General features: G+C 36.8%; 1 protein-coding gene and 1 long non-coding RNA gene across 8 annotated transcripts in view; one reads left to right on the forward strand and one right to left on the reverse strand.

Annotated features, from left to right (window-relative positions):
- LOC139327243 (uncharacterized) overlaps positions 1-3,204 on the reverse strand; it is a 115,266-nt gene extending 112,062 nt beyond the window's left edge. Inside the window, exon 1 of the long non-coding RNA XR_011601657.1 lies at positions 2,888-3,204. This is a non-coding gene — a long non-coding RNA (uncharacterized lncRNA). The remainder of the gene's footprint in view (positions 1-2,887) is intronic.
- Positions 3,205-3,663: 459 nt separating this feature from the next.
- ORC4 (origin recognition complex subunit 4) overlaps positions 3,664-16,168 on the forward strand; it is a 36,297-nt gene continuing 23,792 nt past the window's right edge. Inside the window, exons 1-4 of one of the 7 annotated variants that reach the window (XM_070944820.1) lie at positions 3,664-3,745; positions 6,690-6,759; positions 13,426-13,502; positions 15,344-15,434. In XM_070944820.1, the coding sequence (XP_070800921.1) occupies positions 6,703-6,759; positions 13,426-13,502; positions 15,344-15,434 (225 nt within the window). In that variant the 5' untranslated portion in view covers positions 3,664-3,745; positions 6,690-6,702. Of the gene's footprint in view, positions 3,846-4,152; positions 4,173-6,095; positions 6,169-6,689; positions 6,760-8,226; positions 8,333-13,425; positions 13,503-15,343; positions 15,435-16,168 lie in introns of those variants that run through there. The other 6 variants (XM_070944758.1, XM_070944884.1, XM_070944789.1 and 3 more) reach the window with 6 other exon arrangements.

Here is a 16,168-nt window from a genome sequence, read left to right on the forward strand (position 1 = left end):
CTCAGCTGTATTATTCTAAAATAATTCAAATCAAATCATACAGATAAAGCTTGATACTGTTTTTAAGTTCCATTTTTGTGTACTTTCAAAAGCTTCATACAAAGTAGACATTTTTCCAAAAAGAACATTATTCAGGTCTAGATAGAAGTGCCAGGGGTTGAATCTGGGAATATTTTTCTGAAAAAAATATGTTCTACAGCAGTTGCACTTTTCAAACTACAGTCTACTTTTATATTCTATAATTATAAGATACAGGTTCAAGGAATTCAAAATGGGGTGTTCTGACTTTTCCAGAAGTATTTTGACCCTCTTGTTTCAAACTCAAAACACTTCCTGAATGGTCAAATCAGCACTGGGATATTTCCAGTAAGATCATGAGAGCTATTTTCAGCTGAAAACTAAGCTTTGTGCTCATATCAGGCTTCCTAGATCAAAATTTTTCAAATTTAAAATATTCTACAGATTAATACAAAGAATCACCTTTCAAAATATTAATCCTTGTACATTTTGCACTACAAACCTCCCAAGGAAGCATACAACCTAACTTTAGAATTTATAAAGGTCTACTTTATTAAAAATAACACTCTGAAATAAAGGCCTATCCATAATTAAATATATTGTTTTAAATGAAGAAATCTAGTTAACAGCTCACAATCACAACTTAAACAGGATTTATAATTTTTTTTATTTTGCAGCCACATCCTATGCATAGTAATTTTAAATCAAATTCAGTCAGTGAGGTTTATTTATTTATTTATACCACGCCTTTATTGTTTTTTTAAAAAAATAACTCAAGGTAGCAAACATACCTAATACTTATTCTCAAATACTATATAGGATTGCAATGTGCTTAATACTGAATATAAATCCATTCATATTTAAGTAAATATAGTTTTAGTTAAAATATAGTTGTTAAAGACTAGTTATTTGCTAACAATATGTATATACTGGAAATTAATATGAATCTAGAGAATTTAATACTTAACTGAATAGTTATTAGCATTACTTTAATATTCATAAGTTATATTAAATGTTAACTATGCAGTTAAGAAATGAAAATAATTCCATGTATGTGAATTTATGTAACCTATTTGAACACAATTAGAACTTGTCAGAGTATTACCTAAAGTTGCTCTTATGCTGAGACTTTTTTACATTCTTCAAGAAAAATGGAATGATCACAAACAAGGTTGTTTTTTTAAAAAATGATATCCCAGAACTTTTACCTAAAAGGGTACAACTTAAATTACTGTATTCAAACTATAGTGTTACACTTTTTTTCATAGAGCAAGTTGCTTGTTACTACATTCTAAGAGCTGAACATACAATTTTCTTCAAAACTAAAGCTCAACATTTTTAAAATATGTATGCCCAACTGAACTCCAAGTAAGGTTTTTCACCAAGCATCTGATTTGTTCAAAAATATTTGTCTATATTGACAATTAAGTTAGGAAAGACACTTTTATCAATGAATACATGTTATCAGGGAGCATTGCTCTAGGAAGAATTGAGTGTTTTTAAAAAAAATTCAAATGATAAGCAAGGGAGCAACATATATGAAGCTGCAAGTTACTTGGTTAGATTCCCTAACCAAGGCCTACTGAGATATATGGGCCATCTGTGCACATATCACAGTTCAAATATACCTTGCAGGGCTTTAATAAATCAACAATACAATATTCTCTTACTTTAACAAAACCATTAAAAATATCCCAGCAACTTCACAACAGAACCGACCAAACCATAGGAGCAAGATTTGGAATTGGAGTTTTCTACTTCTCCAACTTCAAATTAAGTCCAAACTTTGCAATGGAATCAATTTAATATAAAACACAAATATATTCCTTCAAATTAATAAGATTTATATATACACATAAGTAGACCCTAGGATTGTGGGAGGATTCTTAACCCCTGTATAGGTAGCAGTTCCTTTAGATAAGCATCTTTGAGTTTTAACTACTCAAATTAAACTAATGAATCCTTAGTAGAACACTAATGTACATAATATTGAGAATAAATTCTGCATTAAGTCCTTAGACATTGATACATTAATTCACAAAATAAACAATAATAAATAGATGTAATGTTATTTTGCTTATACGTAACCATAAAAAGGGCCTGGGTTTCAGAAGTGTCATAACTTAATAAATGCAACTGTGGAAGAAAGAGGTTCAAGAATTAATGTACTCTGATATTGTTGCAAAATACATTTCAAAATATTTCAATACCGCTTCAAAGCAAAATTATCCAAGTAACAGATTTAATCCATTTGCTATTACATAGCCTGAATCCAACTTCTCAAGACCACCAACAGTAAATGCTCATAAATCTTTCTACAAAAAACGGTGGAATAGCTGTCGGAAGGACTTTTCTATCTCCCTGCATCCAAACATCACCCACAAAGCAAAAAAAAAAAAAAAGCTACCAATCTATGGCAGTTTGGGTTTCATTGGAAGCCATAAATATGCAAGGGCAAAAAAACAAAACAAGAAAAAAACCAGTCATGAAAGGCTTCACTGCACACAACTAGGAGCAAAAATAATAATAATAATGAACACACACCTATCTACCTCCTATATTAATTCAAATGAAACAACTGCCCCCTCCAAACACCTTTCAATCTGTGCTTGCTAAAAATAAAACAGAAATCAAGGGATTACTTTTTTTTTTCTCCCAGCAACACACGAACCTCTTGCTCCCTGTGCTCAAAAGTAGAAACAGAAAAGAAAACGAGAGAAGGAAGGAGGGAGGGATAGATAGAGAGAATATCAAGAAAACAAACACCCTCCCACTATCCAGATCGCTTCGCCTCGGGAGTGAAATTGTGGGGTCGGAGAAGGCACAAGCTTGCCTTACCTCCCTTTTGCATATAGAGAGACCAGCTTACCTTGGCTGCACCCCACTTTTATTTCCTTTCCTGGAGCAGTGGAGAAAGAGACACACACACAAAGGGTAATAAAGGGGGAGGAGGGGAGAGCAGGGGGATCGAGGGGGGGAGAGAGCTGGTGAATTGGTGGCTGCTGCTCCTCTGTGTGTATGTGTGTGTGTTGTGTGTGTGTGTGTGTGTGTGTGTGTGTGTGTGTGTGTGTGTGTGTTGAGGTGTCTTCAGCCAGGGCCAAACAGCAGCAGCAGCAGCAACAGTAGTAAAGGAGACGGAGCTGTGTTGCTAAGAGGCTTTTAGGTCTCTTTTCTCCTCTCGTCTGACGGCCAAAGCGGGGGAAGAAACTCTCCCTCTCACTAGGGTCTCTCTGGGATCCTCTAGCTAGGCTGGGGGTGGGGGAGAAACTCAAATCTTCTCGGAGCTAAGCTCCCCCCCCCGCAAACCAATTCAAGGTGGAATTAGTGCTCTGTCCCTTTAACAATATAAATAAAAGGTCCCCCCAGTCTCCCCCTTCCCTCTCTTCTTCATCATCAGCTGCTGCTGCTGCTGCTGAGGCTCTGGCTCTCTCTGGCTGGGAGAAAGATGGGAGGCTGTCAGTGCGCATGCGCCCCGTGGAAGCTCGCTTGGGTTAAAGGAGGGGGAGGGAAAAGTTTCCTCCCACAAGGCCCCGCGCCTTAAAAAGCGAACCCGGAAAAAGATTCCGCAAAGATGGAAGAAAGGGGGGGGCGGAAGTGGTGGGAGGGGAAAAAAAAAATCGGCGCGTCGAGCGGAAGTGGGGGTGGGGGGGAGTGTGCGGAGGCGAGAAGGAAGAGAGCCTTGAAAAGGCCCGCGACGGACAGACAGGCAGGCTTGTTATGCAGTCAGGTTGTAGAATGGCCGTGACGCGCGTGCGCACTCGCGGGAGAGCTCGCACGGGAAGCGCGTGCGTGGTATTTGCTGGGAGGTTTGAAGCGGTTTCGCTGAGGTAAAGGCGGTGGAAAGGCTCGCGCCGGGGAGAGTTTCTGCGGTTGGGCCCAAAAGAGGGGGAAACTCGGGTGAGGGGGTGGGGAGCTGAATAGAGAAGGGCCCGGTGAGTCTGGAATCCCGCGTCGCCTGGTCCTCGTTTTATGAACGGGATTTTTGAGAATGGCAAAGTTGGGCTCGCGGTTCCAAGGCAGCTCAAGGAGGCTTTTGAGGCGCCTGAGGGAAACGAGCAGACCGGTTTTTTTCCCTCCTTGGGGTTACTTCTGAGGAAACGGCGCTGCAAATTGAATCCGAAGAGTCGCTTCCTCAGGCTAGGATCATCCTGAATGTAGGTTTTCAAAAAAAGGCCCAGATTGAGATGATTGGAGACCTCACGTCCTGAGGGAGAAAGATGGCAGGTTATTTTTCGAGATCCGCCGAAGGCGATTTGCTCTCGTTTCCTACTCCTGAGGTTTTAATCTCCCTCTCGTAGACCTTTTGATAAGCGACTGACTTGATGCTGCTCCCTCTTAGATAGTTTCAGGTGGAAGGAACTGGACGATTTTAGGATGCGAACCGATTTCACTGACTTGGGATGGCTTATATTCACCAGGCTGTAGCTGGGCTGGCCGTTTATTGAACTCTTCAAAACGCTAGCTAACATTCAGCCATCCGGTCCCTGCTGTTATTTTTAACATAAAAATAGATACAGGTTGTGATTGTGCTATGGGAGGTGAAAAAGTTATCTTCAGTGAAATGGGTGGCTAGATAAATGTGTTTAATAAATAGTTGATAAATAGTTAACTATTTAATAAATATGTTTAATAAATAGTTAACTATTAAACAAATTTATTTAGCCGCCCATTTCATTGAAAATTACTCTTTGGATCACTTGTAGTGTCAGCAGTTCCCCAATCCTATTTTTGTATCATACCAGGGGAGCATATTCATATATCAAATTGTGAAATGAAACTTCTACATACCTCCACAATTCTAGTGTAGGGTTTTTTTTAAATGCCTTTTGTTCACAAAGCTTATGGGGAAAAATGAAGCAGAAATGTTTCCTAAAAATGTAAACTCTAAAAGGTTATTTCTTTCATACTATTGTTAAATTTATTGAGCAGACTATAGTTAACTCAAAGAGGTATCTGGAAGTTTCTTTTCACAATTTGATATGTGAATATGCTCCCTTTGTATGATACAAAAATAGGATTGGGGAATTGTTGATACTAGTGATCCAAAGTTCTGTCTATGTTACATTTGAAAATGAACTCTATACTGCAAGTCTCGGACACCGAGTATTTTTAGCAGGTCTGTAAAGATAATGCAACCATGGTAGTAAAAAATTGTACAGATATTATGAATTGTTAGTATAGAATAAAGACTTCCATAATAGTAATGAAAAACATTGCTGTTAAGAATTGTGGGTACTTAAGCATTTTCTAGTAGTTACATGCATTTGACAGTAAACATCAAGATGCTCAGGCACCTCTGAGTAGCCTTTTATTTATCCTGTGGTTAATTGTCATGTCACCTACCACCAAGATTCAGATGTTAGCTTTCCATTGTACCTTGAAGACCTGATTTGGCCTTCAGGCACTGAGTATGCTAGTTGAGTCCAATATGCGAGGTTGGTTAGTCCCCCAACCCAGCTTTTTTTGGTGGCTTTATCATACTGTATTTTCTACATGTGTGTTTTTTTCAGGGTTTTCCCCCCTTACAGCTATTTCAGTCATTGTTTTGACTTTTATGTTACAGGTAGTCCTTGACATGACCACATTGTAAAAAGTGACTTATGACGGTCCTTTCATTTTCAACCATTATGGTGTCTCTGAGTCATGTGATTGCACATTGGGCACTTAGCAACAGCATGTGTTTGTGATGGTTGCAATGTCCTGGGATCACATGATCCTTATTTGCAACCTTCCCAGTTGGCTCCCGATATGCAGAATCAATGGGGGAAGTTGCATTCACTTAACTAGTGTGCGGTTTCCTTAATAACTGTGACAAACATTGTAAAATAGGTATTATCACATGGTGACTAACATCTCATAGCTTAGTGACACGTTCTGGTCCAATTGTAGTTGGGTCCTTACTGCTCTCTGAGCTTGGTTATTTTCTTGCATACATTTCATTATTCAAATGAGGTAACATCAAAAGTGCTAGTCAATTGTAGTCATAAGTCAAGGACTACCTGTGTTTTGTTTTCACACTTTTATCTATTGTTCACCTCCCAGAGTCACTCTGTTGTACAGCTTACAGAGGGCATTCATATATATAACAGCCAAGGACCTCACCTCACAGCCTTCAAGATTAGATTATGAAATTCATTTATACAGAATACAGTAGGTTAAAAAAAAGATATATATTAGAAATATACATGTACTTGAATAATTCCATTAGGCAAATATGTATAGAATTGTAGTTGTCTTATGATGACAAGCTTTTTGTCATATTTTTGTTAATGCATTTTTGTGTTCTTTTTTCTTTTTGACTATCATTATCATTTTTATGTCTTGCTGTCTTTTTTTGTTACTAAACACCAAAAAATAAGCCTTCAGGATTGGGTTTTCAAAAGGCATGTGATTTTAGAAATAACAAGTCAGTTTTTGAAGAGAAATCAGGTTATTGATGGGAGATTTGGATCTGAACATTTTTTACAACTGAATTTTTAAACTGAATAATGTGTAAATTTGTGTAATGACTCACAATTTCTGTTTGTCTCTGTCTAAATGGCATTGCATGTGACTAACAATATAGTTTTGTAAATTTTATAAATATTTTTGCTATTCTAGGTTAAACAAATAGGAAATAATTATTACTTTAAACATGAAATTAAATTCTGTAATATATTTTATCCTTTTAGAATGTGAACTAAAATGAGCAAACGGAAGTTGAAGGAAGATAGCTTTACAAATGGGGAATGCATTTCAAAGGTTAGTAATATTCTTACTAACAATTGTAACATTCTTACAATTTCATATTTAAATACAAGGGAAAATACAGCTCAATGATTTGTCCTAATAGACAAGTAACTTGTATAAAAGGGATTTCCCTAGCAAAGGGCACATTTTGCATGAGGGTTTTTGTTAGGAATATGAAGCTGTGTGCAATAGAGGTCTTCTTCCCATGCCTGGATATTAGATTTGAAGTCAAGAAAACATTCATAAATTAAACCCAAATAAGGTGGAGTTGGTACGTGTTAGTTCCAGTGGTGTAGCTCAAAGTTGACCATGATTGGGGGTCCTTTGTGATTCATGACTACTGTAAAGTCAAAGGGCAATGATAATCAGAGTCTTATGCCCAGCTCTGATTGATATGCCATTTGCAACCCAACCTGCTAGAGTGATTTGTCCCCTCTGGGTTATTGTAAGGAACATTGCTGTACAATGAGCCTGCTTTGAAGATCACTTGGAAATTGCACTTAATCCAGAATGAGCAGCCTACATGTTAGGCACTCAATACTCCCATCAAATTACATTAATTCTCTGTGCTTTACACTGGCTGCCAATAATTTTCTAGATGCAATTGAAAATGGAAATTTTTTTCCTGCTATGCCTTTTCATTAATTAGTTGCAAAACAACCTCCTTCAATTGTTTTGACATATCAAAAACCTCTCACCTGGGAGAAACTTCATTGGATTCAGCAATCCATGTGAGGGGGCTTGAGGCATGGAGATGCTTGTCATGACTGCATTCGCTTAATTAAGGTTTATAATCCTTTGGCTCATCCTTTTGGAACAGCCGAGAAAAAAAATAGCCCTTTTGTCCAAATTTAACAATTTACAGTTAAGAAAGCCTCGTTAAAGTCAGGAGAAGACAGATCTAATGTCTTCTAATGAGCTGAGCAGAGCTGTGGAGTCGGGAGATAAATGTTCCGACTCCGACTCCTCAGTTTTTTGTACTTCCGACTCCGACTCCCCGACTCCGACTCCTCTGTATTAATATGCGAATGTATTTTATACATTCCTTGAAGGAAAGAAAGGCAACATACATGTTATTACCACAGGACTACTGGCTGGGAAGCCAACAGTCTACTGTATTGAACAGTTTAAGCAAAAGACAAACACAATGAAAACAACAAAGTTTTATTAATTTTTTTTTATTAATTTAATTAATCAAGTTGCTGGATAGTAGCAGCAGGCATAAACATCAGGAACAGGAACTTTACCAGTTCAAAAATACAAACCACATTATTTGGTTGTTTTAGAACAAAAACAAAGCTTATCTATATGAACCAAAAACAAAATCTGTAAAACCTAGAAATGGTTTATATTAATCTTGAAATGTAGTTATAGGCTTAGCAAATGCAAATCAATTCAATGTAGAGTTCTAAGGAAGAGAATTGCCTCTGCCAGATCCTCTTTCATAGAGGCTCTTAAGTCAGACTTTATTATTTTTAGGGCTGAAAATAATCTTTCGACACTGACTTGGGTGGGTGGCATTGCAGTAACTATTCTGGCCACATCACTAACGATCTCTGGATAAACAAGGATGGCTTCTTCAACAGTAAGTTTTGATGAGCGATCATACTTTTCAACTTCTTTTAGTGCTTTATAAAACTCCTGTTGGAATTTTTTTATTTGGACATTTACTGGTTCTGTAACGCTTATGCGACGTCGCTTTCCTTTAGCAACTTCCATTTTGTCTAAGAAGGAATCAAAGTCTAATTCTTCGTTTGAAGAAGATGATTCTGAGTTACCACTATTGCTTAAAAGAACTCCATCCTCCTGTGGAGGTATTTCAGGTCGTAATCCCTTCATGCGAACTGCTACATCATAGAGGGCCTTTTTCCCAGTAGCAATCTGTTTACTGTTCAATAAAAGTCGGCTCATTGGGTCGACATAAATAGCCGCTAACAAGATTTCATTTTCCAGCAAAAGACTCTCTCTTTTCATCATTGAAGATGCAATGCCCTCAGCTATTAACCCTCCATTTTTGTTCAGGCGATATAACAGGCTCTTCCATTCCAAGAGGAATTTACCCGGGGTTAGATCATCACATTGCAACCTCTTGGTGACAGTGAAGGGGTGAGAAAGAAGGTTCTCCAGCTCTTTTGTTTGTGTCCACTGGCTTGCAGTTAATGCAAGATTTTCATTGTCCATTTCTTCTATGAAGTCTTTAAGTTCAAGCAAACGCTTCACCATTAAATAAGTGCTTCCCCAGCGAGTTGTTTGATCCAAAATGGCTCCTTTTCCTGCACGTCTTTTCAAAATTGCATCTGTTTTTGGGGCCCTGGCTGCAACAGTTACTTGCCGTAATTTGCCAATTAATGTAGCTGCATGGCGATCTTTTAATCCATCTCTTATGGCAAGTTGCAGTGTATGAACAGCACATCGCATATGATGAATAGTAGCAAGCTTCAATGCTTCTTCAACAAAGTTGTCTAAAAAAATGTCAGCATTCTCTTCAGTTTCTAAACTTTCTCTAATACTTGCAGAGCTGTCTTCCTCTAAGTCTAATATCTGTTTGATACCTTCTTCATCTGCCTTCATCTTCTCAATTGTGCTCAACATGTTAGAAGCGTTATCTGTCACAACACATAAAATCTGTTCCTTTTTAATTTCAAAATCTTCTAGAACACCCTCCACTAACTTCTGAAGGTAATCACTGGTGTGATGTGCCTGAGTGTCCTTTACTCCAAGGGTCCGTGTTATTGTTTTGTTATTTTCATCCACAAATCTAACATTAATAGCGAAATAATTGACTCTGTGACGTGTGCATGCATCCATTTTAAGGAAGACAAAACGTCCTTTCATAACTTTCTGTAGTTCTTCCTTTTTACATTTGGCCTCCTCAATTATAAGTTTCCTTATACTTTCTCTTTCCAGAGAAACACCAAGTTTTTTTGCCATTTCTCCATTTAGGCCTAAAAAGGCTGTCTGTGAAAAGAAGGATAGTGGTACACTATTCTTTACTACCATTTCAATAATGTGGTGTTTGAATTTTTCTGGTGTCATCCTTATGGTAACTTTGTCAGATATAAAGAATTTTCTTATTTGTGATTGTTCTCCAGTAGATTTCTGAACGTTTTTTGTCACAGAAGTAGATGCAATGTTTTCATTGCTATCTTTCTCATTCACGGCTTCTAACACTTTGGGATGAAAACGCTGTAAGTGTCTTTTCAAATTTGATGCTCTTGTAGGTGCATTTTTATCAGGCCCACTGAAACTGCTAATTTTTGCATCACATTGTTTTTCACCATCATCATCTTTTCTAATACATTGGCACACGTAATGTTTTCCATCACTTGATAATGCAAAGTGCTCATAAACAGTAGACTTTGTTGTGTTTGTTGTTAGCAGTCTTTTTGCCATTGTTTAGGATGCCTCTTTCCCTAAAATATAAAATATGTTATACTAACTGGCATATAATTAGATTTTTAATATCAACATACACAGTCTTGTAAGTTGTACGTACATGGCTTTATACAAACAAATAAGCTATATATCCCAGCACTAAACCTAGACATGATTTGTCCTATACAATATAAACACTTACAGTTGAATCCAAGAAGCTGTTCCACCAAGTTCTTCTAAGCCAGTGGTTCTCAACCTTCCTAATGCCACGACCCTTTAATACAGTTCCTCATGTTGTGGTGACCCCCAACCAGGGGTGGGTTCTAAATTTTTTTACTACCGGTTCTGTGGGCGTGGCTTATTTTGTGGGCATGGCTTGGAGGTTATGTGACTGGGTGGGTGTGGCTAGCTGGTCATGTGACCGGGTGGCCATGGCTATGTGTATAGAGGGCTGAAAAAAGTCATTTCTGACAGGTCCTCGCACTTTTGACTGGTCCTCACACTTATGACCATCCTCACATTTATGCCCGTGCAGCATTTTTAACAACCATGTCACTCATTTCACAACTGCTTCTCTTCACCATGGTGACAAGATAGGGCAAAAACGTAAAATGTGAGGACAGTCGTAAGTTCGAGGACTGGTCAAAAGGGAGAGGACCAGTCAGAAATAACTTTTTCAGCCCTCTGAGTAGTCCATATACATAAAAGGATACAGCAATAGAGAGGGATGAAGGAAGGGAAGGGAAATTAGAGTAGGAGTGAGGGTAAGAGAGGAGGAGAAGGAGAAAGGAAGAGGAAGTAGGGAGGAGAAGAAGAGGGTGAGGAAGAGAAAGTAAGAAGGAAAGAAAAGAGAGAGGTGGTAGGTTTGAGGAGAAAGATTGCTGTACAATAAAAAAGATGAAAGGGAAGAAAGCCAACCCCAAACAAATATAAAGATATTAAGATAAAGAATGAATTGTTAAACTTTAAAGAATAAAAGAGAATAAATATGAATAAATAACAATAATTAGAAACACACATACAAACATACAATGTATTTTCTTTGAACAGAGTATTTGGCCGGTTCATAAATTTAAACAGTGTTTAGTCATGTTTAAAGTTTAAGCTAACAATCAGAGTTACAAGTTTTTATAGCCTTAGCTGAATGACAGCAGTTTTTCCAATGGTTTACAGCTTCAGTCTTGAACTATTGACCCTCCATTCCCTTCACTTATGCAAGTGTCTCTAGTCCTGCAAAAAACATATTTACTTAATCCCTTATCAGTGAGAGGCTAGGTTACCCATGGGCGCTGCGTTCCCTGTAACAGCAGAACACAACACTATGGAAAGTATAAGTATTGCCACTCCTAATTGTGCGTTGCGTGCCTTATAGTGAAGCACATGAAAAGCATGCTTCTTCACGGTCATTTAACGTGTTCATTTTGCGGTTACGTGAGGCACTGCATGCATTGGTCTTTATTCTTACAGTAGAGAAGTCATTAATTATAACTTTTTGTGAATTGGGACATTTAAACTTGCTTTTTTTAAAATTCCAATCTAAATTTAGTAGGAGTCGGAGTCGGAGTCGGTGCATTGTTTGCCGACTCCGACTCCGACTCCAGGTACCCAAAATTTCCTCCGACTCCGACTCCTCGACTCCGACTCCACAGCACTGGAGCTGAGATGCTTTTCTATGGTAACCCTAGCCCTATGGAATATTTTGGGCCTGGCTTTAATGAATTCTTTAATGTTTAATGTCGATTTACTGTTTGGAGCATTCTGTCGGATATGGAGTTTTTTTCTGGTTTAGATTTTGTGTTAGGTTCTTTCATAAATATAGTTGGTTAATTACATAATTAATAGATGTCATTTTCACAAATATATCACCCAAATCTCAGGTCTTTCTAACTCCAAGAGCCTCCTGTTTCTCAGGAACACCTACTCTTTCATCTAAATCAGGGCTGTCAAATTTGCGGCCCATGGGCTGGATGCGTCATGCGTTGGCCATGCCCTTGCCTGGTTTAGCGAAGAGGAAAAAAGATACATCACATGATGACCCCGTGGTGACGTGAGTTTGACACCCCTGATTTAAATCAAACAGCAAGCTATAAAATAAAATCTTAAATCAGGTAGACCTAATCCTCCTCTTTCCTTTGCGTCTTGTAACCACTTCATTTAACTCATTTTTTTCCCTGCTACATAAGTTTAGATATATCCTGTTTAAATAGTGCACCAGTTGTCATCAAAACAAGTATTGTCTGAAAGAAAAACATTCTTGGAAAGTCATTCATCTTAATCACAAACTTTTTCCCCAAAAATGTAGTTTCTCACATTTTAACATTTCTTTTTTAACTTCATTCCACATCTTAACATAATTATTTTGAAATAACATATAATTCATATTTGCCAGAGTGACAATATTTTTCCTCAATTTTAAAGCCCATTTTATTCATCAGTTCTGTTTGATCTTCTGTTTTCATGTCTTTGTTAACATTTTTATCTTCTCTTTGTTGTTAAAAACTTGCTAATGCACCAAATTATTTTAGTATTCATATTAATGTTTCAATTCACTTTAAAGGATCTTACAAAATCAACACCAAACCATCTACAAAGGCCTTCATTTAGAAGTCTTTTTTCTTAATCTTTACTCCACAGTCCTCTCATCTTGTCTTATATCTTTATTCAGTATTTCAAGAGCCCAAATAAATAAGAGAGGAGATGGTGAGCATCCCTCTTGTTCTTTTTTGTATCTTACAAAGCTTTGTTAAATCTCTATTAACAGTTATTTGAGCTTTTTGTGAAATGTAAATCAATGTTACCCATTTTATAATTTTTTCCGAAGTTCATATCTTCTGAAACATTAAACAAAAAAACGCATAATCCTACCCCTCTGAGAATGCATCTACGAAAATCAATGTGGCTTGTTTTTTTATGTAGCGCCAAATATTCTAAAATGTTGAACATATTTCTAAGATTATCCTTTAATACTCTTTAGGTAAAAAACCTGCATTAATCCTTATAAATAAATTTTTGCAAAATTATATTTAGCTTTTTAATGAAAGTGCTATAAAGCTTTAGAAAATAATGGCAAGGCCAATTATATTTCCACTTTTCTCAAATTCTAATACTCAGAATGATCAGTAGTTTTTTAATCTTATATAGACCTGGAGATGTATAAATATCTTTCTTTACAAATATTACTTTATAGGTACTAATAAATTATATTATTTTCTAAACATGCTTTTTAATAAGATCTAAACATCTTTGCAAGCCTCAGAAAGGAGAAAATTTGTATGTTTTAATAACATGTCTAAATATTTATAGGTACAAAAAATATTACGCGAAAGATTCTGTCACCTGAATACAAATGGAAAATTATTTGGACTTGAGCATCAATATAAGTAAGCAAAAATATTTTTTCCTTTGTTTTTGAGAGTTTCATAATGAATCTCCTGGGATTTGAACCTCGTAACCTTTAGAGATCTGTCCTTCCCCAAATTAGGTTGGATTTAGAGTTTCACAGAACAGAGTGCTGCAAATGTAGTACCACTACATTTGAGGGAAGAGGGATGTGATTTTCCTATTTTCTCTCTTCCTATAACTCTATGGCTGTTTACAAAAAAGGATATGCTGCTGGGGATGAAGGAAAATAAAATAAGCAAAAATGTTCTTCTGCTCACTGAAATATCAGTTACTAGAATGGAAAGACTTGTATATTTAATTCGTTTTTGCAACCAGAAGGATCTCCCCCCGTTTCTGATAAGGTGTTCTGAATCTAATTATATTGCCTTGTACAATCTCATAGATTTACTAAAAAGATAAAAACATAAAAAAGAGCATTCCTGGTGGCACATATTCAAGACATCAGATGAATATGTTGCTTTTCTTGAATTATCACAACAGTTATCATTGTGCTGTCTGGTTCTAATAGAACACTTCACTTGTTAGAATGGGAAGGAACACATTCCTGGAGGTTCAGGATCTAAATCTGAACCATCAATCAAATTAAATCTGTCAATCTAGGTAAGAGATAGTCAAAATCTGGGAAAATCAAAACATTCAGCAACCAATGAGGAACAAGAAGATTTCTCTCCCAGGTGGAATTTTTATAAAAGGTGAGGGCCAGCTCCATTTTCCTTTGCCTTCTTGTATTTTGGTGTTGTTGATGGATGCAATATGGTTGGGGTGGAGTGTTTGAAGACGCCATATGGAAAACAGGATCCCACTTTATTAGATCCTATCCCAAGTGCTCTGATTACATCTTATAAATTAATACCCAATTTGTTTTATTAGTATTCAGCCTTTCTATTAGAGAAATATTTAAGAACTTGGTTTGCTGGCTTGAGTATTAGGAGTAATAAGATGAAATGACATCAAGGGGTCTCTAAAGATGAGTTCTCAAAATGATTTGATGTTCCTGATCTAGAAGATGAGCAAGTCTGACCCCTGGTCTCCCAATCACCCACTGATTCCTAAAAAACCTAGTGGCAGTGTTAGGTCATTTACAACCTGATCAAGGCTACAGCATTCATGACCAACATGACTCTAGACTTACTGTCAGCACAGTTGTACCTGCAAATGTTGCCATATATGGACATCTGTTGCTTAATAGCTGGAACCTAGTTGCTACATCCATTACTGTTAGCCAAGTAGTTGTCCTGTCTTGGAGGACAGCTCCTTGATGTTTTTTTTTCTCTGAATGCTGCACTGAGTGACACATGCCCAGGAGCAACATGATCCTTAGTCTTTTATGTGATGCTAGCTTGGTTATAGATGAAGCTTTCTTTAGCAGACCTGGAACAAGTATTGCATTATTTATAAGCTTATTCAGTGAATAGCTACCACTTTGTTATGAACCCTTTGTCAGATGCAGCTAAGGATATTCTCTTATCTACAGTTCGAAAAAAAGCTCCATTTTCTACTCTGGATAAATGGTATATAGACATTCTCCTTCCCATTAAAGAGGAGGGTTTTTTCCCCCCATTCCTTTCATTATTCGTACTCTTATCAATCATATAGTGAATATGAGTTATAAACTTGCCATATGATTGGAAGACATGTTGATGGATTTAGTAGTTTTGTTGGGAATTTTCAGGTATTTGCTGAAATTTGGTTCTTTGGGTATTTGTATGTTTTAAAATTGTTGAATGATAATTACTTTTCCCTTGAGATGAAATTGGTATCTGAAAAGTTCCCTAGATATGTCCTTGTCTGAAGCTGAAATGTGTGTCTTTTCCCATAGACAGTTACTTGAGCTGATAAAACATACTGCCATTAATGGTGAAAGCAATTCTGTACTTATTATTGGACCACGAGGGTCAGGAAAGACTCTGGTAATACTTTTAAATGTGCTTATATTTTGTATATTAGATAATTGTCATTCAGAGCATTTATATCTATTAAGCCTTAGCTTTCCCCTTTTAATTACAAATTTAGTGTAGTAACCACTGATGGAATACAGGTAATCCTTAACTTATGACCACAATTGAGCCCAGAATTTCTGTTGCTAAGTGAAACAGTTGTTAAGTGAGTTTTGCCCATTTTATGAACTTTCTTGACACCATTCTTAAGTAATTCACTGCAGTTATTAAGTTAGTAACACAATTGTTAAGGGAAACTGACTTCCCCATTGACTGCTTGTCAAGGTTGCAAAAGGTGATCAAATGATCCTGGGACACTGCATCTATCATAAATACATGCCAGTTGCCAAGCGTCTGAATTTTGATCACGTGACTATGTGGATGCAGCAACTGTCATGTGAAAAATGGTCAAAAGTCACTTTGTTCAGTGTCGTAACTTTGAACAGCCACTAAATAAAGGTTATAAGTTGAGGACTACCTGCAGTGTTTATTTGCAGAATTGATTGTTTCTTTAGATTTTACCTCCCCCCTTTTGCCCCAAGACTCCTCCAAACTTATTACAATAACTCTCAGAGATTTGTGAGGCAAATGAGGTGAAGAAGAGACTGAGCAGAAGGCAGTTTGTGAAATATTCAATAAAATTCTTTAAAACTGATACCAATTGTTTTAGTTTATTGTTACATGTTCACATTTCACTTTTAAGTATA

This window comes from Pituophis catenifer, unplaced genomic scaffold (genome assembly GCF_029215685.1).
Source record: "Pituophis catenifer annectens isolate HBS135680 unplaced genomic scaffold, rPitCat1.0.hap2 SCAF_1, whole genome shotgun sequence".
Taxonomy (NCBI): domain Eukaryota; kingdom Metazoa; phylum Chordata; class Lepidosauria; order Squamata; family Colubridae; genus Pituophis; species Pituophis catenifer.